The following is a 26,520-nucleotide window of genomic DNA, read 5'->3' as shown; positions in this document are numbered from 1 at the left end:
ATAAATTCTCATGTCGTAATTATCTCGTTAGTTTCTTATTAATTTTTTTAATGAAAAGTGTGCAAAGTTGTACAAATCATGCGACACTTTTTTTTAACTCTGAAATTTAAAATAAAACACGGATGCTATAGATAGCTATACAATCATTGTCCGATGAGCGATGGCGTCGGACTCGTGTACCTCAATTTCAGTGCATTACGTTCCAACAATGACGTGGATTACACCGTAAATCTCCGTATGCCCGTAAACCGTCGTATTATATCCAAGTATTCCGGCAACAGAGTAATATCTGTATTGACTCTCGCGGCCCCGAAGTCGAACTAGTCGAACTCGAGCAATAATCGATTCTCCGTGCGGAGGAGATGGTCCACGCGCTCGTTCGTCTCCTCCCGGTTCTCCGCGAAGCTGCTCTTTTACCGCTCTACTCCGCCACCTTATCCCCCTCCTCCTCCCCCGCACACACACACACACACACACACACACACACACACACACACACACACACATAACACATACACAGTCACCTTACCGCGGTTCGATTTCTGTCTCTGTTCATCCTACCTCTTGGTGAACTCGTAGGATCCGCGGTATTTCATATCTGGCGCAAATCCAATCCTATGAATATAATTTTCCGCGCGAGCAAAGTTTTATTGTAATCGTAAATCCGTCTGTAAATTGCCCGGCGCTATCAATAACCGCGGTGCGGCGGCGGTACAACTCCGTTTTGTCCCCCTCTTTGCTATCTTTCCAACCCCATTCGCGGACTACGATTTCTCGTCGTAATAGACCGAGGTGCTCGGTGAGAGATGAGGATGAAGACGGGAGGGGGGGGCAGAAGGGTTAAGGGATTGTATGAACTTATTCGGGCCGAAAGTGTGATGATTGAAGGTGCGGCTGGGAGGGAGTTGACGTTTCCGAAATGACTTGTTCGCGAAGAAACGAAACACCGTTGCAACGCAATATTATTCGGTTGTATACGATCGAGGACGATTGATTGATCCCATTTACTCGGCGTCTTTATTATTAGTTTGTCTGCCGAGATGGACTACTTCCTAAATATAAATGCGCTTTTATCCTCGACCTATAAACTTCACGTATCTCGCGGAATTTGCCAAAAAAACTGATGACTGATTGATGATCATATCCGAGTTTAACAAATTATTTTTGCAACTGCTCGATTTGAACGATAATACGGTTGCTACACGATTCGATTCATCTGACTGTATATTCGTGTAATTACTACTTGCTGCATGATATAATTATGTGTACGGGCGTTTATATTGAATTTCAATGAAATTGTTGATACGAACATCATTAATGAAGGCAAATAATGCATGATATTTGGAAACAATATCGAGAAATCGTCTATTTGTAGATAACAATATCAGGATAATTGGATAGTTCGTATGGGGAAATCTATCTCACGACTCTTTCTCGATTGCACAAAATTAAATATCCCTGTATGCGTAATACGCGGTTAAAATATTTGTAATATATTTACTTAAGACCACGTCCCGATTCGCCTCTGACCAGCGGAGTCTGCACGCTCCCTTGAAAAACGGCACCACCGTCGCCGGTCACCCTTAACATTTCCGCTCCCACGATAACCTGTTCCTTGTCCGCGGAAAAGAGCACTCCTCCTCGTGGATCGGTTATTCGGAAACCTCTGGACACACAGTCGACGCGATCCTCCCCTGAAAGCAAAATTTAATCGGATATTCTCAATGATTTTAAATCTGAAATATATTAGTAATTATATAACACAACAAATTTTATATTATTATATACATGTAATTCAATTTAGAATATTTTTCATGAAAATAGATTTTCGTTGTACGCGTGTATGGTTTTAAATTAGGCCGTTTGCATAATTTTATTTCTCTCCTTGGGAAATTAAAATTACCTCTCGACATCGGGCTATATGAAAAATGCAGGCTGCTGTATGCGACCATTAATATAACTTACCAACTGTTAATCGCGCGAGAAGCCGACCATCGTGAGATCTCGCCGAGGCCGTAAAATTACTCCATGATTCCAGCACTAAGTTTTTGCCCCTCCGAGATCTCAGGCTGGAGGCCACGAGGGCGTCTAACACGGCAGCTTGACCTCTTAGCTCGATTCCCCCAGGCACCACTTTTAGGGAGCCGATACCTTCCTGAAAGAAAAGGAAATGACTGTCAGGACAGTGGGGGCGAACCGTCGAAACTTTCTAGGCTGCGGCTATAACGTTCAATAAAAATAGAGCAGTGGCCTCGCCACGATTTATTGCACTCTTGTACACCCATTCTATTTTCTATCAAATTGACAGCTGATTCAGGCTTTCTGTTTCCAATAAATTCTATTTTGCCAGTCGCCAAAATACAATACAATTCCTGTAACGATCTGTCAATTGAATTTCCGATTTATCGGAATACGTTTTCTAAGGAAAAAAACGAGCATTAAATTACGCGTGGAAATTATCGTCGATATTAAGATAGGGGGGTGATAGTACAGCCAGCATTAAACCGAGTTTAAGATGCTTCCCGGGCGCGCTGTATCGTCGCAGGCAAAGCCGGAATTTATTAAAATCGGGACCGCACGTCGAGAACCCGCGCAATATCGATATCTTCGAGATCGAGGGAACGCGCCGTCTTGCTCGTAAAATAAAATAATATACTCCATTACTGCGTTGAGTTTCAGCGTGGCGGTATTAAGTATCGACGGCGCGCCCGCCATTATTGCCACTTCAGACGTTTGAATTATAAATGCGATGAGCTACGTGCGAGTTAAGCGCGGTGATCCATTGTGCCCGTACGTTTGAAATATCTGCTGTAATATCCGAAACAGTGGCGTAAGCAGAATTTTATTTTAGCTTGGTATCTCTCTTTCTCCCCTTTTCATTCTTTGTTTCCGTCTCGTTCACCACCCACAGGGTGTATCGAGCGAAGAAGACTGGACGGCCAGGGTCGAGAGAAAAAGAGAAACGCACTATAAAGTAGACACATTGCGCGTTTGCATTCATCTCGTAAACTTCGGGTAGTCTCCCACCTGGGACTTATCTCGAGTGCAATTTGGCGTTTATGAAACAATCTTACCGCGTATAATTGCGATCGAACCTTGCCCTCGACGGTGCTAAAGGATGTATGTCTGATCGAAAGGGTGAAAATGCCTATATTTCTTTCCAAGATAATCTTAAGTTTTACTTAATGAAGAAAATATACGGATGTATCTGTAAAAGAGTGTTTTCGGGAAAATTAGAAAAAGTAGAAAAAATTGAGATTAAAGCCGCGTTTTTTCGTAAAAATATTTCCCACCTTTACAAATGTAGTAGTTGAGAATGAAATTCATATAGAGTCTACTCGCGCGCGTCAATATGCGCACGAAAATGGATTGTGCATCGCTCTTTAATCTTTTGCCCATGATATGAGCATAGTTCGACATAACAAAGACTGCCAATCACATTCCTCATATCAACACGAATGCGGCGCATTTTAATATCGCTTAGAAGAGCATGTCCGCGCGTATCCGCGGAAAGGCCGTAAATTGCAACGTGAAATAGAGTTTGAAACAGAGACCTCGTTTGGCAAATCTCCTGATCGTCGTCCTCTCCATCGTCGTTGAATACTTTCCTTAAAATACCGTTGCGATAAAACAGCTCGTTCTTCGTGTTACCGTCCACATTGGTTTCCGATGATTGGCCGCTGGGCCGAAAGCAATCGCCACGCTCTGTCCACTTTATTATTACAATTGTAGGGAAAAGAAGGACGCTAGTCCAGATACACGGTCTGCTCGAACTGGTTTAACTTTCGATCCAGGATACCATTTCATTCGGGTTTTTTTTTCCTGACCGGACATTGCGCGCTGACCGAGTCCGAACATTTGCCGAATGTGGCGCGGCAATTTGATACGCGGCGAAACGATAAGGACAATTTCCCCCATTAAACGAAATATGAAAAGCTGAACAAGCGGACAGAGATAAACTTTATTATCACAAATATAGCGATATCTAATTGAAATTTGATCTTGACTTTATAGGTACATATTTTAGGAGAAACTCAAAGTCATATCAATTTCGCATGAATAGGATAAAATCGTACTTAGATAATCGAGATTCTTACAGTAATACTTTTGAAATAAAACCAATTTTCGTCTTAAATCGTAGAGGATCTTTTATTTATATTTTGTCAGTTTAGAAAGTTACTATAAGTAGGTACAGATATCCGAGTTCAAATTCCTACATGCCAATAATGCTTTTATGATTAAATAAATCGTAAATGTCAAACATACATTTTAATTATTTTATATTTTAATCCTTTACATGAATGAAGATAAATTTATTATTTTCCAATATAAAAATGTGCGACGAATATTGGTGACAAAATTAAATTATTATTTCGTATAGACAATCACGACAGTGGACGAGTGAATAAACTTTGCATATATATCCGATTGCTTTCATACTTGTATTATTTCGCTGGTATTATTAGCATTATCATTGCGTCTTTGTTAACCGATCCAAATATATATGCAAACTCGCCATTGCGCCGCCATAAGCGTTGCCGTTCTAAGGGAAATGACCAGTCGCCAGATTTTGCCAAGTACCGGTTGCGCGATCGCGGTTTAAATACTCGGTCATGGAGTTTCCCAGCATCACTTTGGATGTACGTAGTTACGATCGGCGACGAGGGATCGGCGGGCGGAAAGGGAGATCTCGAGCCACCGGCACTCGATTAGCCAAATCGTTCGGAAAACGATACGATCTCTTTGCCCTCTACTTAACCGTAACCGTAAACTCCAATAGCGTCCGCGCAGAGCGAGCGAGAGCGTGAGGAAGAAATAGAGGGAGACACGATCATACGGGAAGAATGAGAACGAGAAGAAACTCTTCGAGAGATACGGGAACGAGCGAGAAAGAAAGACGAGGTACACAATAAAAAGAAAAAAGTGCGAGCGTGGGGAGAGCGAGCGGAGGAACGAGGAAGAAAGAAAGAAAGAAAGAAAAGAGAGAGAGAGAGAGAGAAAGAGAGACAGAGAGAAAGGGAGGAAAAGGAGAGAAGAAGAAAGAGAAAGACAGGAAGGAGGAACCGCGGCTGCATCTGCTTTTTAGAATCGCCAGACGGTCTGGAGGAAACCGCCGGAGTCGAGAAGATCGTCCAATCGCGGTGGTGAGAACGAGCGGCAGTAGTAAAAGTAATCTACCGTCAGACAGCTATCATTAAGTCCGAGGCTTTATACCCTTTTTATCTCGTTGTCTGTCGGCCGTTGATAAGGGGATTTAAGCGACAATAAAAAATATCGACCTTTAGTCCTCTCTCGCTGTGCGATCGGGCGCGTGCCTTTTCCCACCTCTCTATATCCCGATCGCATAGTTTTTCCGGGGGGGGGGGGGGAAGGAAAATTCGTGCAATTAACCGGTTGAATTTCTAGTGGCCGAATCGAGCCGAACCGTATTACCTTCGTATCGGCGCGATTGGCTGCCGTCGCGAGCATCAAGTATTTATCGTGTCGAAAAAATTGCGGATTCACTCTCGGCGGCGGAAATTGCGCGGTGTGACCGATTAACAGATTTCCGGGCGCGTCGAAATCAATCAGCGCGACGAATTTATATATTTTCGCTTGTTCACGAAAAAACTATCCGCGTCGCGTTATTATCTCGTGCGTTCCGAATTGCTCAGCGTACATGTCGAGACGCGTGATTTGCGCGACGGGGGTGAGCCAGGGGCGGGTAGTGGCGTTTGTCGGTGCATGTAATGAAATCCAAATAACACCCCTAGTAAGCGTATATCATCGTAACGACGCCTCGGCTCGACGTTACTCGGCTGGTCGCCTCGTTCATAAATTAATGTAAAGCGCGTCATATTTACAAGGATTACAAAAGCGTTCCATTCTCGCGCCCCGCTTGCTCTAATCGCGGTTGCTTTTCCGCCGCTCCTCTGTCGAGATGAGCTTTATCCGAGATAAAACTATTAAATATTTTATTATTCATATTATTCATAAATTTTTCTAGATTATGACGCTGTGAATATATTTCCTATTTTCATCCCTATTTTTGTTAACGTATCTTTTTGCTTTCAAAACCAATATCGTTATATAATTTATCATTGCCCAAATTTCTATCATAACTTTCTTTTGCTTGACCAAACAGTAGATGAATGAGAATTTGAAAATAGAAAAGACGGATATATCTGAGAAAACCGCTTGTAGAGTACTACTATAATATTTTGTTTCGTAAATATTTAAAACTGTTCCTTTTTTAAATAACTGAGAGTTGACACGATATCAATTTTTATGATTACTTATTTAAAAAAAATACGAGTAACAAGGGAAAGTGAGCTTTGAGAACCAAACGCAGTTAGTTGTGCGTGAGTTAATGCTCTATGTAATAATTTGTATTAAATTATTAATTAAATGTTACATTAACTCATACAACTGTCCGCGTGTGACTCTCAAAGCCCACTTTTCCCTGTTATTAGTTAATTTTAATATCGAGAGTCTTTAGTTAATTAATTATTATTTGTAAAAAAAATAGGAAACTTTCTATCAGTATTATAATTAGAACATTATTTTATATCAGCGTTAAGATATTTATTATCGCTTTATTTTTTTACATTAAGTGTCGTAATATTCTTGTATTTTCAGTCAAGTTTGTTTCGTAAAAATCTCTTTCGAAGTGAGACACATTTGGATATACTCAATTTATTATTTAAATTCTGCCGAGAAAAGCAACATCGAAAATCTAAGAATATATTTTCTAAATTGTTTTAACATAAATCTACATCCGTATGAAATTCGCTCCAAGGCGTAGATTGTAACCGCAATGAATTTCGTTCCTGCAGATGAATAGAAGTCGCTGCATTGAACGCGCGCGTCACGTCACTTTGGCGAACCGATTCGCGTGCCACATCTCATTTCGTGGAAGTCGAAAATAGCATTCAGGAAATGAAATGCGTCAGCTCTTAGCTACGTATACTCTACAGCTTCCAAAATTTATTTATTTTTCCTTTTTATTGAAACTAATTTATTAGAACTGATTCTAAATAGCTAACAAAGGCTCATGAACGTGTAATTAGTTATCTGCGGTATCGCATCTCTTGCTTTAAATTATAACGCAATTGCTGGAAGTCGCTATCAAAAATAATAATTGTTAGATCTCTGTGTGTACAGAGCGAGGAGCATATAGCATTCGCGTGAGTTTGCACGACCGCACCGTTGATGGGTTAACCCACATGTACGTATACTTTCCATGACAAGCAGCCGTATGTTTCGCCTTCTCACATGTATACATTACGTACGTCGCGGTCCGCGCTGCCTGTGATTACACATATGCACGTGTGCCAGTACGTGCGGCCGCGCTAATGCACCTCACGTAATTATCCCGAGCTGGACGACGCTGGGTAGTCTCTCGCCTAACTTCTGTGCCGCGCCGCGAGTAATCCGACTCTGAAACCCTGTCACCGCCTCTTCCTCGGGGGGATCCTCGATGAGATCCCCTCACCGGCCATAACCGAATCCAGTCCAATCCGGCTGCCACTTTCCACCCCGTCGCGTCCTCCTTGCACCCGCGACATCGCAATTTCGTGTTATTTTACCGCGCGGCGCGCGCGAGGATTAAATCGCGGACTTCCCCGCCTGATGCGCCTCGCAGCAGAAGATTAACTTGCTCGTCTCGGGGCGATGACTTCGCCCAGCTCATCATCGACGAATCGACAGGAGGATTACTCGTTGGTCGAAGTATATCGGTCCGGAAGTAAATTCGGGCATCGACAACGCGTCAACGGCTATATATTTGCCGATTTTTCGAATAATTGGTTTCTATTTCGGTACGCTGCACATAAAAGAAAATACAATTGCAATCGATATTAAAAAAAAAATGAAATTGAGGAATCTCCTTCTCTTTCTCTGTTTCACAATTGAGTTAAATATCGACTGATTTTTAACTGCATTTATTCGCGCAATAAATGTTAATAGGGAGAGATAATAACGGTATATATACTAACAAGTACAGAAAATCATGTCGCGTAACGAACCATTGCAAAATTTCCTATTCAGATTATTTTTTTGCCTAAGGTAATGAGCAAGAGATCCAATGCGCAGTAGAAGGACTGTTTTATTTATAAAAATATATATATACAATATACATATACGTATATATATATATTCTTTTTATGATAATGGTAACAATTATATAAAGGGGATTCCGGAGATGAGACACCCTCGAGGCATCATTAATGCTGGCGCGCACTCGTCTCTCTCCTCCGGAATCCTCTCTTATAATATTCCAGTCGTTCCTGAGCGAGTCGCCTCCACTTCCTCTCGAATCGCACTTTTTTTTCAGTTTCGATATAAAAATTTATTGTATTTTGCCTCCTCTTATTAACGTTTCGCTACTAAGGTGTATAACATTCCGGTATAGAAACCGTCGTAGCTTCCCCGTGCACGGACTCCGGGTCAGCCAGCGAGTGCATGTCGCACCACACACATTTCCATGGATTATGCAATACCGAAGAGGAAGCGGGGAGGAAAGGGGAAACCTATAACCCCAATCTGGCATGTGACGTAGGGCTGCGGGATCGGCGGTTCAAAATGGGAAATCGATAAAAACGCCGCGACGGCTGGCGTAATGCGACTGCCGAATTTAAATCTTCGCCACGGCAATTTTTGTGGGACAAATATCGTTTTGTTGACTTTTGGCTCGCGACGAGCGCGACCTCGGCCGCGATCGGCGATATGGAAAACGGAGTTACGACGATAGTAAAACGAGATCTAAATTTATAGTTTATTGCAACTGATTTAAACGGATATACGTGGAATAGATCGTTTTGTAAAAATAGATGTGTCTGTCTTGTAAATTAGATTTTTCGCAATTTGTTCTACTTATTCCGCGATACACCCAAACTAACAATTGTTAGATTCTTGTGGAGATATTTTCTCACACATTTCCGAGTGCCAATTATTTAAATGGAACAAATGAAACGCGTGTCATTTAAAAGCTTGAAACAAAAAGCGAAGATGATCAATAAAAGCAATTATTTAAGAGAACATCAATTGATGAAATATGGATCCTTCACAAGAGATTCGTAGGAGGGTCTCCCGTGGCTTGGTGCGAAATCCCTGGAAACAATAAACTTGTCTGTTCGGTCTTCCACGCGAACCAACCTATAACCGCCACCACTAACGTACTACGGCACTGCTATACGTTCAAAATTCATGGCGCTATACCCGCTATATTGCACTTGCACTTGGTGGCTTGGTGCTATAATGGATATCCTTTAATACTAACACGTTGTATATATGTAACGTATATAGGGTGACCACTCGCGCTTTCACATACACAAAATATTCGCGTTACGAATTTTTGCCGAAAATCTTTTAGCTGCATAAACGGTAATCATTATTATTTCTATTTTTATTCCTTGTTCTAAAATAAAAATGTGCAACAAAATATGCCGTAAAATAGAATTATGATAATATTTAATTTGATCATTTATGCACATTTAATTTATGTACATTTATTAATTTTGCAATGCAAGAACTTTCTAATATTTATTCATTCATGTAAATGTATTAATGAGAATATTATAGGGGAACGTATTATATTATAGATTATATTATACGTATTGATCATCAATATTAATTATAAACTCTATCTGACTTCAAGAATATTAAATATAATTTATTGAAAGAATATCGATTAAATTTTTAGTGTATTTTCTAATAAAAATCGCTAATTTGATTTCGAAAATATCGGAATGCAATTACTCTATTATTTTAAAATTTTTGCAGAATGCTATAATAATAAAAATCTTTTCTCATTTATTTTACTACATATATATCTTTTATCTCAAAACTATGAGATTAAAATTAATCCTAGGTTACTATCTTTGCAGAAACATGATTTTTCCGGCTGTATAAAAATTCTCTTTTACTTTAGCTTTTACAATTTTTTTTCCTATTTATGATTCCAAAATGAAACTTATATAGCTCGCTTAAGTAGGTTCTGATGTTTCGATTAAAAAAGAAGGTAAAAAAATACTTATGTTTGCCTGAGATATGAACAGATAAATGTGCTCCGGGTCTCTCAGACTCATGGTACTAACGATATAGATAAAAAATAATTATAGTAACTTAGAGTTAAAAACGAATGTCAACTTTACGCGGCAAATTAATGGAAACATACGTGAACGTACATGACTTGAGTGGCCAAGTATTCATTTCGAGACACGGATTTCAATTGATTCTGTATGTAAGGGCTCCTGCGAAAGGAGCCACCTTGTATGGATGTGGAGGGCGCGTGTGCAATATGTATCTTCGTAGAGGATGTAGGAAGGAATGTATACAGGTGAATTCTCTATGGATACAAGGGTTATAGAGGGTAAGGTCCCGCAAGCGATATTAGGTGGAAGGGGCATCTGTTCGCTATGGCCATGTATGTAAGCCGTTAGTGCCAATATAGTGTCTATATATCGCTCCGTCCGACATAACGTTTCAGGGTGTATTATATATTGTCCGTAATCGAAGATCTCTCTTAAGACCTCTCCACTTGATAGGAATCCCGAAAGGAACCCGAAATATTGATACTCCCGAACGACAAAGTGCCTCGTAGGGAAAATCTTTTCGTACCCGTCGTAAAAATGCAAACATAATCGATAAGAGTGTACTGTACCCAAATGCGGTACAGTAGTCGAAGATTGCAAATAAAAACGCGGCGATACGTAACGTGCAAACGCGAAGGAATATTAAAAATTGATGAAGTAAAACCTCGGATGGTGTAAAACGTAAATGATAAATGAAGGAAGTTTCTCAAATTATAAGAAGCTTAGCCGTCGAGATACTTAAAGTTGCGAAAAGATATCAGACGTTTAATTTTCCACTAGAAAAGAAAATTGATTCCAACTTCGTCGAGGGAAGACTATTTGAGGGAAAGCGCGTCTCCGAGATCGTTTCGTATACGATCTCACGAATGAATATGTTGGGGAAATCGTTAGCCATACATGTAACTATTAACCGGTAACATCGATCGCGGCGGAACCAAACTTCATTAATAAAGCGCACCGATCGAGGAGCTCTTAATTAATTCCGCCGGGGCGAAAGTTTCACAGTTACGAGGGGGCGCGCAACGAGCGAGACGGTTTTCTTAATTGAGAAAAATGATTTAATTTCTTCGCGATATCGTTTGCGGCGGCGGCGGCGGCGGAGGACGAGCAGAAGGAGAACGTCGATCTCGGGGTTGGCCGAGACGGGATAACTCGAGAGTGAAAAGAGGTAGTGGAAGGCAGACCGAGACTCTCATCAAATATGAATGGTCGGGGTGGATGGATGGATAAAGATGGGGGGAGAAGTACGGTGAGCATGAAATATTTCCCGGTCCGGGAGTGCATCGCGGCTTTCACTCGCCTAGGAACACCTCGCGTAGGAGCGGAAAACTTCTAGATGGGTATCAACCGAGTTCCGAGGAGTTCCAGGCTCCCAATTCTACGTAACACCCCGTGACTCGTGGTGTTTCAGCGACGCTTGTAGCCACCGTGATGTCGGTTTTTACACGTCGTAATGGATACGTATTGCCGAAAACTGCATTTACCTTTTTCGCGATGTGCGCATAATACACATGAAATTCCACGGGAAGGTAGAAACCAGATGGAGAAATAAAATTTACAAATCTACTTAATTCGCCGAGACACACTTTAATTTTCAGTTTTGATTAGCAATTTAATTATTAACGCAGCGTTATTAAAATATTACTCTTTGAAATTTGTCCCCGTATAGCATCTGTGAAAGAAGTTCCAGTTCAAATAGTTCCAGGGCACTTTGTATGACGCTGTAAAATATCGTCGCGTAATTTATGTCATCTCCGGTTGTTCTGTTGAACGTGTCGTTTCCACCAGCGTTGTATTCACGTCGCGACTATTGTGTTAAAAAATACAAGAGTATCTTAGTTTCGAATATTTTCTTCCAGTCCTCCCATTTTCTTTGCACGCGGTATGAAAAGCGCGAAATGTAACAAGTGTATACTTCATTCGTTTCATTTCATGTCCTAAAAGATGACACATTTTAAAACCATCAAAAATACTTCGGATAAAATTTGTATAATCATGCATATCAGTTAATATTCAAAATGTTGTACTATTAAAATTGGTGCCACTAAAATAGGTTTAAGTTTAAACTGCGCGAAAATATAGTACACGGCGATAGGCATTACGTTTTATGCAGTTTGATTTATCTGGTCAATCCGTTTATGCCATCCATCTTTCACACATAAAATTTCATATACATTGCGTCACAAGATTATGTCCTTACGCTCTCACGGAGTGCACGGAGTAGATGAAATTGTCGCGCATAAGTCGTATATTTATGTGCCACAGCTACTCGATTCGCGGACTCATCGACGAATTTTACATCCGACTTTTTGGAGATATGTCAGTTATTCACATCGATTCCCGAACTTCTCGCCGTGAATCGAAATCCTCATAAATCGTCGATCGCAGCGGCCGCGCGCAATAATTAACGCGCCCGAACTCCTAATTGATTGTCTCGCTGATTTACCGAGTCGCACAATTAATCGGACATGAGTTATCGGTGTGAGTATCGGCCGATAAACGAGAGTTTAATTACCGCTACTAATTACGACTTACGACAGATGAAGAAGGGAGAAAGAGGGAGAGAGCGACATACTAGCCCGATAAGTTTTCGGCGCGAATCGGCAAATCGAGCGGTATTAACGGGACTGAAGGATGCCTGGAGAAAAAGAGAGAAACAGAGAAAAGAAGAGCCGGAGAAAAACCGGATGGGAGATCAAATGAGAGAATCACTGTGAGAAGATGGGACGTGGGACGGGGATGGGAGAGCGGTAAGGGATTGTCGATCGTACAAGGAATGGAAGCGGAATAAAACGGAAAAGATAGCAGAAAGAGAAAGAAAGAAAAACAGAAAGAGAGATAAAGAAGGAGGCAGAGAGAGAGAGAGAGAGAGAGAGAGAGAGAGAGAGAAAGGGAGAGAGGAGAGGAAAGGAGAGAATTGGAAGGGTGACAAGGGATGGGAAAGAAGTGGCAGAGACTTACATTTCCCACGGGGTATCCCTGCTGCTCTCGGGCTCCTTACTTACGGATTGATACTCAATTTCCACCGAGTTTAGCCCCCATCGAGGGATCATTGCGCCAGATCGCGGGAGCTCCTTTCGATTTCGAATAAATTCGATAATGGCGAATAGGTAGATGCAGTTGGGCGGGGGCGCGAGAGGAGGATACGAGGGTTGGAGAGTCTCGCAATCGTTTTTGCCTTAATCGAGCGGACTAGGCGCCAGCTAAGCGTCCACGAATCCCAATGCCATTGTTGCATCCGCTCGAATACGTAGGAATGACGATTCGCAGGAGCGAAAACGCCAGTATTAGGCGATAAAGTGGATTGAAAGGATTCATGCGAATCTGTGGTCTCATGCGCGTAACTCGAATCGGGTGTGTTACAAGATTTTTCAAATTTCAAATGAACAATGCACCTCACAATCATCTTGTATAATACAATCAATTGTATAAATTTATACAATGAGATGCATTCTTCCAGTTTCCAATTTTAAATAAATTATACTGATAATGGAATAAAACAATTAATTTATTTGTTGCTGAGATGTTTAATGTTAAATACATAATTAACAAAAGAATCTCATTGTCAGCTAAAATTCATAATATCAAAATTAACACGTTACACACGATATATACGTATGAATTCTTGTTCGATCTGAAATCGCCAAACGTGTCCCACTAACTTAGGAAAGTCGTATCCTTTCGAGCGCCAGGACGCGCGCGACACAGACATTTACATCGAAACGATCTTTACATTACAGCCATTATCGCAATCAAGAAGTTGGTACGGGCCGCGTTTCTCCGGGATTGCGAAGAGCGAAGGAGAACGCTCGAACGCCGCCCCGACTTACTTACTAATGAACCCCGGTCGATTCCGGGGACGGGTAATTGTAACGCGTCCGAATTAAGTCCGGAGGAAGAAGAAGTATGAAGTGCAAACGACAATTTTCCACGACGAATATAGCAACGACGGCGCCGATGTAACAGTTCCGGCAATTACAGCGAATTAACCACATTATATTAACCACACTTCGCGCCTCGCATTAGTCGCATTCTCCTCGTCGCCGTCCTCAAAGTGATGTACCCCGATCGCACACCGCGCTTCGTACGATCCGACACCCTCGTCGAGGCCTGTTATTCGGGCTCAGGAACTCGTGCGAAACTAATTCCAAGCCGCAAGACGGAAGACGACTTTAATGACTGTCGAAAGTTACACACGTCCTTATGCAGATCAAACTTGGCGGAGACTCTAATCGGAAGGAATCATTCTGGACCGGAGTGCGTTTCGGCGTTTTCATAGTGCGCGACGTATATTATTTCTCATATTCTCTACATATTTATCAAGGGACTTACAAGACGTATGAAATTCTCGGATAGGCGAAATGTATAGCTATCACATTTCTGCCTTCTCAATTTTTTTTTTATTAAAGGAATTATGAACAATGGTAGTGAACGTATGATCTCATAATAATGATTAACGATTCGTACGATAATAAGATCTCACTAATTTATGGAATATAATAATTAACTTACGGAACTAAATCCCATGACTTTAAGAAGCCAGACGGTGAGGGCGAGGTTGAGAATGACGATGACCATAAGGGTTAACACGAGAGAATAAAGACATTTTTTCCTCCAGCCGTAGACCCCTAATCTGAAGCCACTTTTACATGGCGTGGTACCGGAAGCGCGCTCCTCCAAGATAGAAGATGCCGTTCTCGAAGATGATCCCGCTGTTTGCCGTGCTCCACCGCGCCGACTTGCACTACTAGAAGTGCAGGGCTCGTCGGACCACCCTCCTTGGCCCCTGGACATCCTAAAAAATAAAAAAATAATCTAGGTTTAACATCGAGATGTACATCGAAAAATTTGTGTTCTTAACACTTCTGATTTTTCTCTAAAAAGGATTAATAATTAAATTAAATAAGTAATTAATTTACGCTGATCTGACTTTTGGAAGAAAAATTGATTTAGGATCCCCCGCAATTATAAGAAATTATATGACAAGTGAATGTAACCTCTCGACGAATTAATTGAAAGCAATCTGTTTTTCCGATTAAGCAATTGAGAATTTATTCTGGATACTTTGTTTTTCACTCTCTCCCTATGAATACCTTTATGAACGTTTTCGTGCTACAAGCGATTTCACGCCGTAAATTGGCAGATTACGGTTACGAGATACAAACGAGATGCGTGTTATAGCTACAGGTCGTTACACCGTGCAGTTGCGAGCCATTAATAAGACTACAATTACGAGGCTGTTCTTTCTGCCGTGATCATTTATCAACGGTTTATACCTCATTCTTGAACACCGGCTGCGCGGAATTGTGTTCGGGGGAGGCGAAACGCGTCACGAAAGACAGATCTTCCGGTTTTTTCCTCCGTTCCAACAACGTGAGATACTTTATATCAGACGTGCACGGCTTGTAAAGATATAGACTCGCCGAAGATCATTTCGCGAAGTCTTCCCCCGAACTGATAATTTCGTCAATTCGCCACTATCGGCCGCGCGACTAACGGAAATTTTTTTACGGGAATCCCCAAGCTCTCTTATATTACAAATTAAATTATCGAGAAAAAAAAGATACGATTAATAGTCATATTCGTATATAACAATATTACAGCGGAAAAAATGCATTCGGGATATATTAAATTGATTATGCATTTGGAGGACATTTGCATATCAATGCAATTCATTTTCGTCGGCCGTCCTCCTCTTCGTATGTAACTATAACGATAAAATAAATCTGCTGACTTTTACAACATGACGAAATCAACATTACACCTTGAATCGCTCACGTACATCATATCGCGATCGTCCCTCGTATTAATTATAACGAGAAACTAGGTTCGTTGACTGTCAAAATGATAAATTCTTCTCACTTTAAGATTCTCTCTTTCACGAATTTATATTTTAATATCTTCTCGCATTAATGAAAAAAGATAGGTTTGTTAACTTTAATAAATCGATATGAAAGAACTTTTATATTTTAAATATTAATATATATCTAAAGATATATACTTTTTAAGTATAAATATATTTTATAGTTTTGAAGTTTCCAAACCGGCGACAAGATTATTTGTTACATGCAACATCAACCGTTTAGAAGAATAATTTAATTATAATTTGTATAGATCAATCTTTAAACAAGCTTACGACATCATTAAGTCGTTAAATCAGTCATGTAGTAAAATAATAATAGCTCAGAAGCGAAGTAAGTTGATTACGATATAGAAGTTAATACGATTCTGCATTTTTATCGGATATGCGTCCGAAAAGAGAGAATCACGGAGACATAGAGACGGAATACGAAACAACGCGAACGAAAGGGAATGAGATAGAACGGGAACTTATGCAAAGCTGGCCGCAAAATGCCTGACGTAACTTTCCTACCTAATCCTAGAGTCGTAAGACTTTGGAGAGAAGGATCCTCCCCATTCTCGCTTTTCAAGTCCGCGAACCACCTTCCGCTTTTCTGCTTATCCGTTTTTATTATTTTCGTTACGGAATGAGAAGTGTTAGTACGAAGCTGAAAGAACAGTAGGGAGAAGAGAAGAGGAGGAAGAGGGAGAAGATCGGCGATGCTGCAAGGAGCGAGAGCTAAAATATTCAATGCCGACCTTCCATCCTCTTGTGGATAATTATGCCTCTCGCGGGTATAAAGAGCTCGGTAGCTCGAAATTAAAAGCACTGGAGATAAACCAGCGCGAGAAGAGCGGCACGCGGTCGCTGGCTATTTCAATTTCCCGACACGGTCGTGCGATTCTCGACCGAGCTGATCCCTTCTCGATACCTAGCATTCTAGTAATTTTTTCCTATCAAGAGATACACTTATTTCGCATTGATTTTGTACTTTTTGCTACGATTAGCTGTGGATATGTTATCTATTAATTAGTTCTCAATAATAAATTTATGACGGTTATGATTTATACAATCTCTCGATCGTTAATCTCTTGATCGCTAGAGTTTATAATTTTTTGCGAGAGAAAATTTACTTTTTCGAGTAAAAAAATACAAGGAAACGATTTAACGTTGGGTTTATCTTGACATGAAATTCTCTCATTAGAACCGCCGTAAAAGTTACAAATGAATTTCGCGATATCGTAAATCCGACTTAAAGAAAAGAAGGAGACTAATCAGGTCATGTGCTCTTTTACACAACGAGTGAGGGAGCACCGAAAGTGTAAATTTATTTAACGCCCCTTGCATATCTTTCTTTTTAAGTGCCCGCGGGGGTGCAAAGAGGGTGGGGGATACAGCGCCAGAAAATGAGCATTATGAATTCAGGCTTCAAGGCACAATTATAACGCGGAAATATTTCATGGGCCATAAATAGCGCGTCGGACGTATGTTAAACGTACGCCGGAACTTTTGACGTAACACTAAGTTAGCGCAGCGACCATTATTTCGCAGTCCGGAGCAGAAAATGCATTATAAGTTAAGGAATTACTACTGCTACGGTAATGCGCGGGGTAGCGTAAGAATTTTTCGAGAATTCGCGCTGGCTCGCACGTGTGTGTTTCATCACGAATCGCTTTTCACACAATTTTGAAATTATCAACGAGATCTAAATCGAGTGTTAAGAATTGCTGCTTTAGCGCGAGACATAATTATCAGACACTGACTCTTATTTCTCTTCAATACGAAGGACGTGTTTCTGGGTGACATGAAGTGTGAAAGCCGGACAGCCACATACAACGCGAAATATACGACGCGGAAATACGCACCACTAGACAGTTTACTTTCGACGACGAACAATGGCTAGCTTAATAAAATGTACGGTACGTACAATTACGGATATCATTTATTTCGCGCGGGTGACAACGATGGATTACAACGGCAACCGCAATTTAGATTCTTTGCTACTGCGATCTCGGTGAGACTCGCCGCGCGGGATAGATTTATTTCCCGCTTTAAGCGCCTAAAAGCCCCTTCCCGGATGCAGATAGGGACGTTGAATGAATTAATCCATACCACATTTGGGTGGTTGTAAGAGTGTTTAAACGGGGGCGGGAGCCCCGGGGGCGGCGGTGGATGGAGGCCCGCTTGTACAGCAACCGTTGTTTAAATCGTAAGCCGAGCTTAAATTGTCTGCCATCCAATCCTAGGTTTGCGCTTGACTCAAGTTGCAGGCAGGTATAACTCGGCGTTATAACCGGCAGGAAGCATTATGGCCACCATTGTTCACTAATATCCCGCTTCCCGTGTTACCGAAGTTGTTTCTAGGACGCTGATGACAGCTCTTGCGCCGCGCGCACGGTTGCGGGACGCAACAAGCAATAATATGTGAAAGGCCAAGCACGTTGTTTTAATAAATAGAACTCGGTTACGTATAATTGCGATTTTTAAAACATTTTAATTTGTCTTAATGAAGCGCTAAAAGTAACATGAGATATATATATATTAAATGCGATGGAAAAATTAATATCAAATGTTAAATTTGCTTAATATAAACTTTTATACTCAATCTTCTTCTAAAAAAGAAAACTCTTATAATAAAGTAAAAGTGATTGGAATTAAAAATGATTCTCACTTATTTATTCCAATTTCCGCTGATAATAGTATTAGTCAGAGAAAATACAATTTTCTCTGATCTAATTAATTATTAAAAAGCCTTTAGCTAGATAAAAATAGAAGAAATAAAGTAATGAAATGAAAAATCGTTTCTTCTTTTACATTCTCATCAATAAAAATATGTCAAATATGTGGATGTCGAATGCGGTTGTTTGAATGAAAGCTAAATCCTTCTTTGAAAAGGCAAAGTAGATAGATGTATTTGTCGATGAATCCAAGTTCGATAGCCTACTCGACTCGAAATGTTGATCTCTCTGCAAGCTTCTTCGAACTAAGAGTGAATGCAAGCAGATTCGACTTTGCGACGATGACTGACAAGACGATTTTAGACATACGCGTATGAAAGGCAGAATCGAATGTTTTTGCAATTACGAGATAATTAGGTATAATGTATGTAGTAATTGGTAATTCTTTCAATTATAGCTTTGAAACTTTTTATAACTCTTGGCAATTAAATTCATTAATATTTTTCTTTTATTTATGTTTGATAAATTAAACTCATGTTCATATTTCTATATGTAAACATATCGTCAATAAAAAATAATTTATTACAAATTGCTCATAGTTCTAAAAGGCATCTGATCTATTTTCTGCAACTTCTTTTCCAAATTTCATGCGTTCTTTGCGAAACAATCCATGTGTTTGAATTCCCAAGCACCATATAGAGCTAATGTACGCGGTTACACGCACAATAGCGCATACGGACACGACGGAACAGCCTGACATGACAGAGGACCTGCTTCTGCCACATCAAATCAAGACATCTCTCTACGCGGATCGGCGGATTATCCCTCTAGATAGGATTAAGATTCACGTAGCCGTTTGCGAGAACACAAGGGGCATGCAGATCGAGGGATATATGCCGAAACGGACACGGTTAATTATTTTCTCGCAGCGTATCCGTGTCGAGAAGCCGCGGGTTTATCGGGTAGTTAGTTGATCACCGCACCCTTGCGGTCTTTTAGCAAGTGGGGGGTTTAATTGGACGGTTCTACGAGGACGGTTTGACTTCTACATCGTTGATAATCCTCCCAGATGGCCGCGCCAAGCCCGCAAACTAAACACAGTTCAACCCGGATGGTCACTAATAGACTCGCTGCCGCCGAACACACCGCCTTTTTACGTTTCCACGCCCTCTTCTTCTCCCTCCTCTCCTATTCTTCGGCGTATTGCTTTTCCCATTCTTTTCTTCCGCTATTGCTCGGCAATTTCCATGAAAAATGTCGGAGGTGTATGGTTGCGTTATATATCGCAAGCGCCTTTGACTATATGACGACGTGACTAGGGCGTACATCGCGGAAATTGCAAGCCCTTCCCATTAACCTTTCTGCCGACTCTTTTCGATTTTACCGCGCCACGCGGCTCATTGGAATAAAATTGAATCGGCGAACGTAGCGCGGCACAATGAGTCATTTCTCGCCTCGTGTCAAACAAAAGTGATTTCCTCAAGTGGCGCGTATTTCGCGTTTCAAGCGTCGTCATTATGTGCTACATTATACTAGCGCTGCTTTCTTTTCGACGTGTTTTTGCGACTTGATAGGCGGTTATTTATTTTTTTCTCTTGTGCAGGGCATCATTTCATTTAATTATCCTAATATTGAATAATAGAAATGGACGATTTCAAAAATTTCCATAAACGTTGAGCGTTCCATCAGCACCAATGGACGGAGGACGGTTGGAAATTTCAAGCACCAACTCGACACGAAAGACAGAGAAACCGTACCCGAGATCGGACGGAAAAAGAGAGCGCAACGTTCTCAAAGCAGGACATTAAAGATCCGGATATTTCCCGAGGGTCGCGCGAAACCTCTTAAGGGAGGTCAGTTATTGGCCGCGCAATTCAATCAAAAGATCAAACATCGAGGGCCCTCTCATACCCCTATACACATAGAGAATAACTCGGAAATCATCACGGCCGCCTCCTCCCTTGATCTGTCGTTATTTCCAAAACACGTTTTCACAAATTCGTGCCAAGTCAAAGGACAAATCACATTTCCGGGGAATTCCCTTCAAGGGAATGAAAGAAAATTGTTCGAGAAAAATCTCGCCTTTTTTCTTGCAGTCACGCGAATCTCGCAAATTCGCGAGTTCGCAACTCGCGAGCGTTTCCACAAATTCCGCTTCGAAAATTCGGGATATCGGGCCGGACTGCGAGAAAAGTAATTGAAGTAACGGATTACGGGTTACCTACGGCTAATTAAAGCCGACACGGTGCGCGGCCGCGCATCGTAATGAAGCACGCGTGAGAGATTCCGCGGAGTACGTAATGTCGGTAATTTGCGCTCGCGGCGGCCATTAGCGGTGGTAATTTGCAACGAAAATAAATACTTTATTTCGTTTGCCGGCCTGCTTTCGCGCCACCCACCACGCAGAGCCGGGGACACGACACGCGGTCAGCGCGCGTTAATAAATTTGACGCGCGAAAGGGCGAAAGCAGGAACGTTGCGCTTAATGCGCAGATAGGCATTTATGAGCTATAATCATTCGGGAATCATCGATTTATCGTTCAACGGCCGACGAAGTAAATTAAAAGAGCAGGTGCGCCGATTATTAACGCCCGTTACCGCGTCTCTCGCTGAATACAGTTAGCTGTGTGTGTGTCGTTAACATCAATCATCGTCATTGGCGTTTCACCCCCCAGTTACACGACGTTGATGAGACACGACACGGCATTAATACCGCGTAACATCTTGCGGGCGTTGTACGCACCTCGCCACGCTGCAAATCTATGCTCTCGAAATAATATCGCGGCTCGCTGTCGTGATATTTCTTACGTAGCTCGCAAATCCTATAACACGACCAGTATTTATCAATTATTTAGAAATAGAAGATCAGAAGGATTTACTTTTCGTCCGTATAGAATAATACAAAGTTGTTCAAAAAGTAAATATTTCATTTTTTTTTCTTTGCATGATCGCATTTTATTCGCGTTGTATGGATCGGAAGTATTTTATTCCGGTAAAATAGGAAAAATTAAAATTATTGAATAATAGTTAATTGAAAAGTGTGAATTATCGATGATTAATACGAATTATCTCTTTCGTGAGTTTAATATCTTAAACGTCATCGCGATTTTTTTTCCATGTGAAGTTAAATCAAAAGAACTTTCAATTGTGTCTACGGATGCTATCGCTGTCCCAAGTAATCCCACATTAGCCTAGTTACCAGCAAAACGTTTCGAAGCCATCCAGTAGAAGAGTTTCCGGACGCCCCGCTTCTTCTCCCGTCGTTTTCTCTTCTTTCTCCCTCACTTTCTGGCTCCATTACACCCTCACTTTGGCTGCTTACCAGAATCACTTCGAGAGACTCCCGGTATTTTCGTACCGCTCCGGTTCAACAGTCTCAACGACCCTAAGCCGCTACTCCTATTTTTCTGGTCGAGATAGAGTGGATATAAACAAAAGTCCGATAAAGATTTTAGTGCCACGAGCAATTTTAAACGACAGGGATTTATTTTTACATATCTAATCTCTCTCAGTTTCGATTTACTTCCGTTCACTGTGTCAAAGGTATACAATTTTAAAGTAAAACTCTCAGAGTATAAGTGATGCCTTGTCAATTTTCAAATTACAAGAAAATACTTGTGTGATTTCGACACAATAAAAAAACATTTTGAATATTTGATTTATAAATCCTGTCACGTTAAAACGCGAAATACAAAATACCTGTCATCATACAAGTTATTTTTAATAGTTTAGTTGCGCAGAATGCCGCAATTTCGAGTAAATATTTGATGGATTAATTCATCCGCCACAGGTGAAAAATATTTGCTGGTGAAAGTTTAATCTCATGGCCACAGAAATAGTTAGATCATCCACGGAGAGTGGAGGAATGTTTAATGTTACCTACATAAAAATACACATGTATCGTTGTATTCCTGGTTTAAATCAAATAACCCCAATAGAATTTTTTTTAAATAAAACATGACTTTCTCCGTTGTTTTCGTGAATGTCGATAATGGTACTGATGGCTATCCGTATACATATTTCACCATTCAATGCTGTATGTACATATATTGCCCGCTATTTACGGGTAAAATTATTTTTAGCGTAAAATTTTAGCTCCAGGGCTCCATCGACGTACATTCTCCGGGTTATCTCGACGCACTTAATTATTTCGCGAGATTATCGCATTAGGTAGCATGCATTCAAGGCAGTAAGAGCATTAGTTCTCGTTCTTGTCTCGTTTATCCCCGACATGCGGGCGGACACTCTCGTTCTGGATGGCTCAAAATGACTTTACGTCGATAACGTTGACAGATCGAAAGATAATGAAAGCATTAATACTCCTTGGCTTCCACAGCTATCTATTCATCTATTTGCTTTCGTTAATATCAGCACATTTACATCTAGATAATACATACGCTATTAATCTACTCTTTTTCGATCTACGCTAATCATTGCTTGATAATATCAACCGTCGTGCTTATTTGAGAATTATCATTAAACGCGAAATACCAAAACGAGGTTTGTAAAAGCATTATGTAAAATAGTAAGAAAAACAGTTTTTATTCGGCTATTCACATATCGATTCTGGTTAGAAAAAATATATAATCTTATTTATATAGTTTGTTAATTAAATACGCGTGCGAAATAAAATTATACATTTGCGCAACGAAATTTGCAGATACTTGAAAAAAATTCGTGAAGAAAACACGCGCTGGAGAAAAACAGAGCAAAGGCCATTGACGCAAGAACGGCACGTTTCTACGAGTCCGAGGAAATCGGTTTAGAAACCGGAAGGGAACCGCTTTGATCGCGTTACCGGCTCGATCTCACGGATTATAGTCGATCTCCTTCTCCCCTTTTTCGCTTTTTATCTCCTTTCCCATCTCTTATCCGTGTACGGTCTTCTCTCCAAACTCGATATTTCTACTTCAACCCTAACCTGGCTCAAGAAAACCCTCAGCTTGACTTACCTCGTAAAAGGATTTGCGGCAAATCTTCTTGAATTTGACTCGACTTTTTGTGCAATGAATATTAACACGAGCTTTTTAAATATCATCTACATTAATAAAGTCTATTTTAAATAATCTATAATTTACGTTAAAATCAAGATAAAATTTTAATTGTATGTATCCTGTATTTTTATGTATGTGTATATTAATATATATTTTGTGTATATTTTGATTCTTCCAAATTTTTCGTATTATTATAATTTCATAAAATTATAAATTGATAAAAGTATATCATAAATTTTAACACAAATTATAGATTATCTGAAGCAGTCTGCAAAAATAAATTACAGTACATACTAAACTCGTTTTTATGTTATACAGAATGTTCACGCGCGCGTCATGAGTCTGATAGGAGAGAACATCTTATTTTTCGGGACGTGTTATTTTCTTATCACGAGAAAAAAAGCGGCGGGAAATTTCGGGAACTATAGTTTGCAGGCGATATAATGAATTTTCGGCTCACGCTATATTTCTCACGGCGGGGACATTCGCGAAATCCCACTGTAGGCCATCTGTCTACAGCATTTGACAAACGAAAGGCAACGTCTCCGGGCGGAGACAGCAAGATATCTTCGCTGACTTTTGCCTTTGGTGTCGTTGACATTTCCCATCGGGCCAGCGGCTTGGCATTTCTACCCCAAGACCGCAAAGGCGCATCTTTGAACGAACGACCCCGACTCGACATTCACTTTATATGCGCGAGTGTATGCCGCTACTTGATACCCAACGCGCACCGAAACACACTGCGTTGAGATATACATATTGAAATAAAACAGATGACGCACTTCGTTGCGCATTAATATTCAAGTTCTTTTTCACAGAATTGAATTTAAAATATTTCCATTTAATTGATTTTTATCGCCGGAATTGATAGCGGAGGGATTGATAGCAAGGAATTTCGCCGGGGAATAAAGTAAATCACACATCGAATTACTGATTTATGCGAATTCTCCGAGATAAATTATGTCAGAATAGCGAAGTCTCCAAAAGTTGACGAATTCATGATCTCTCTCGCGTATCGATATTCGTAATCAAAATATTTTCGCACTTATTGTGTACAGAACTCTGGCAGCTAACACACTTCGCGAGCCACACGTCCATCGCTTTACGGTCGATTTTAAATTCATTTGAAACATGGAAATAAAAATCTCGCTCAACGCGCAGGTCGACCTCGTTCCTACCGCACGTTTTCTTCAGTACACCAAAATACGTGGAATGGAAAAACAGCAGAATATTTTTCATGCTACATGTCGATCAGAATAGGCATTTGTATTCATGCCGAGCTCGCAATATATATTTCCGAAATATTACTTCAGGAGCGAAATATTGATTCTTGCCGCGAATATATAAGTTATTGCGAGATAGATATTAATCGTGGCTCTTTTTGTTATTTATATATGCTTTCGTGTGAGATGATGATTAACTCATCCTCGAAGAATATTTCGCGTACGTCTGGATTCGCATACACCCGGAATCTCCATCGTAAACGCTATCTGAACAAGTCTAATGGACAGTATATGGTCACGGCACATATGCACACGTATAAAGTTAAGAACGTTAGATAGGATATATGCGTGCACATAGCGGTAATAATTAAACTTCAGTACGGGCTTTGTGTAGCCGCGACGTAATGCATCCCGAAATCGTAGAACAGCATCAGTTCCGGCCGCGTATCGCGAGTTGTAGCTGCATGTCGGGCTATAAACCAACACGTATACGATACGGCAGTTAAGGCCGCTAGATAAGTCACCCAGTATCCTCCGTGGATCCTTAAAATTTCAATTAACTTTCGTACACGATATTAAAGTCTCCGGATACGGAGAAGAATTGTAGCGCAACATTCGTTTCCAAAGAGAGAATCGTAAGAATGGTTAAAAATACTTCTGGGATTGTACAAAAGATTATCTATTAAAGGAACAGAATCTCGAACAGAATAAACCAGCCAGATTTTCCCCAGCCATTGTGTGACGCTAAAGAAAGCACATTTTATTTATATACTGAAAACAAGTAATTATTAATTGCTACAAGGATAAAAATCACGGCATTGAATTACGAATCGACACGTTATCTCGATTCCAACGGCACAGCATTTTTATGATGATCGAACGTCTACATTATCGCAAATAATAGGTCGTGAGAGTTTGATATGGCGTGACGCACGTCGCCGCTTTTTCACGCGAGCGCGTTTTATTAATTTTCTCCTGTTAGAATTTATACCTTTAATCATAGTTCTCGATCATCGTGGTTCGCCCGTAGTAACACTGCGGACGGGGTCTCGCCATCCCGCTGAATTATTTCTCGGAAGGATCATATTTCTTGCCGCATACGCTGCATTTCAATTGGTCCGCCTTGTACGCGTTACCTCGAAACTTCCGCGGTTTCCATCGTGCATTTTATTATGGAGCATCGCGCGCATTCTATCTTGCCGGGTATTAAAATAACACCCCACCACTCTTTCGCGCGGCCGCCGCAACTGTAATACAACTCTTTCCCGAAGGTGTGCGAATACATAATGCATCTTGAGTAAATGCCTTCCGCAAATTGCGAAGGCGCGGAGGGAATCCGATTACTTGCTGATTAAAACGCGTTAACGTTTTCGCCGCTGATAATTAATTGTTAAAAAAAAAAAATTTGTATTGAGAGTTCGTCTAAGGGCACGTCGTATATATATATTTCAGGCTTTAGCTCTATAGTTTGTACGCCACAAGTTATCCCAGATAGCACTAATTTTCCTCATTTTCCCGATGAAACGTGTTTTACGTAACGGTCCGCTCGGGTTCCTGCGGGAGCCCTTAAGAGAGGTGAGCGCAACAACGGGAACTAGCGAGGCGAAACCGAAGGCAGAGAGTGGAAGGACATTTTCCTCGGGCCGATGCACGTGGGATTTTCTGTGACCTAGGGGCCTCCTACATCCTGTTTTCTTCTCACGTCGCCGC

The 26,520-nt window shown here is 40.8% G+C and overlaps 1 protein-coding gene across 4 annotated transcripts in view; it reads right to left on the bottom strand.

Annotated features, from left to right (window-relative positions):
* The window catches only part of LOC112457396 (zeta-sarcoglycan), a 192,515-nt gene that overhangs the window by 8,406 nt on the left and 157,589 nt on the right, over positions 1–26,520 (bottom strand). For all 4 annotated transcript variants that reach the window (XM_025020416.1, XM_025020417.1, XM_025020418.1 and 1 more), the window contains 3 exons: positions 14,586–14,868; positions 1,966–2,155; positions 1,502–1,694 (listed from right to left, as the gene is read on the bottom strand). In XM_025020416.1, coding sequence (XP_024876184.1) covers positions 1,502–1,694; positions 1,966–2,155; positions 14,586–14,868 — 666 coding nt within the window. The remainder of the gene's footprint in view (positions 1–1,501; positions 1,695–1,965; positions 2,156–14,585; positions 14,869–26,520) is intronic.

Source organism: Temnothorax curvispinosus, unplaced genomic scaffold, assembly GCF_003070985.1.
Source record: "Temnothorax curvispinosus isolate PA1 unplaced genomic scaffold, ASM307098v1 QBEX01007752.1, whole genome shotgun sequence".
Lineage (NCBI taxonomy): Eukaryota > Metazoa > Arthropoda > Insecta > Hymenoptera > Formicidae > Temnothorax > Temnothorax curvispinosus.
Note: the sequence above shows the minus strand (reverse complement) of the source record. Positions and strands in the feature narration are given on the sequence as shown.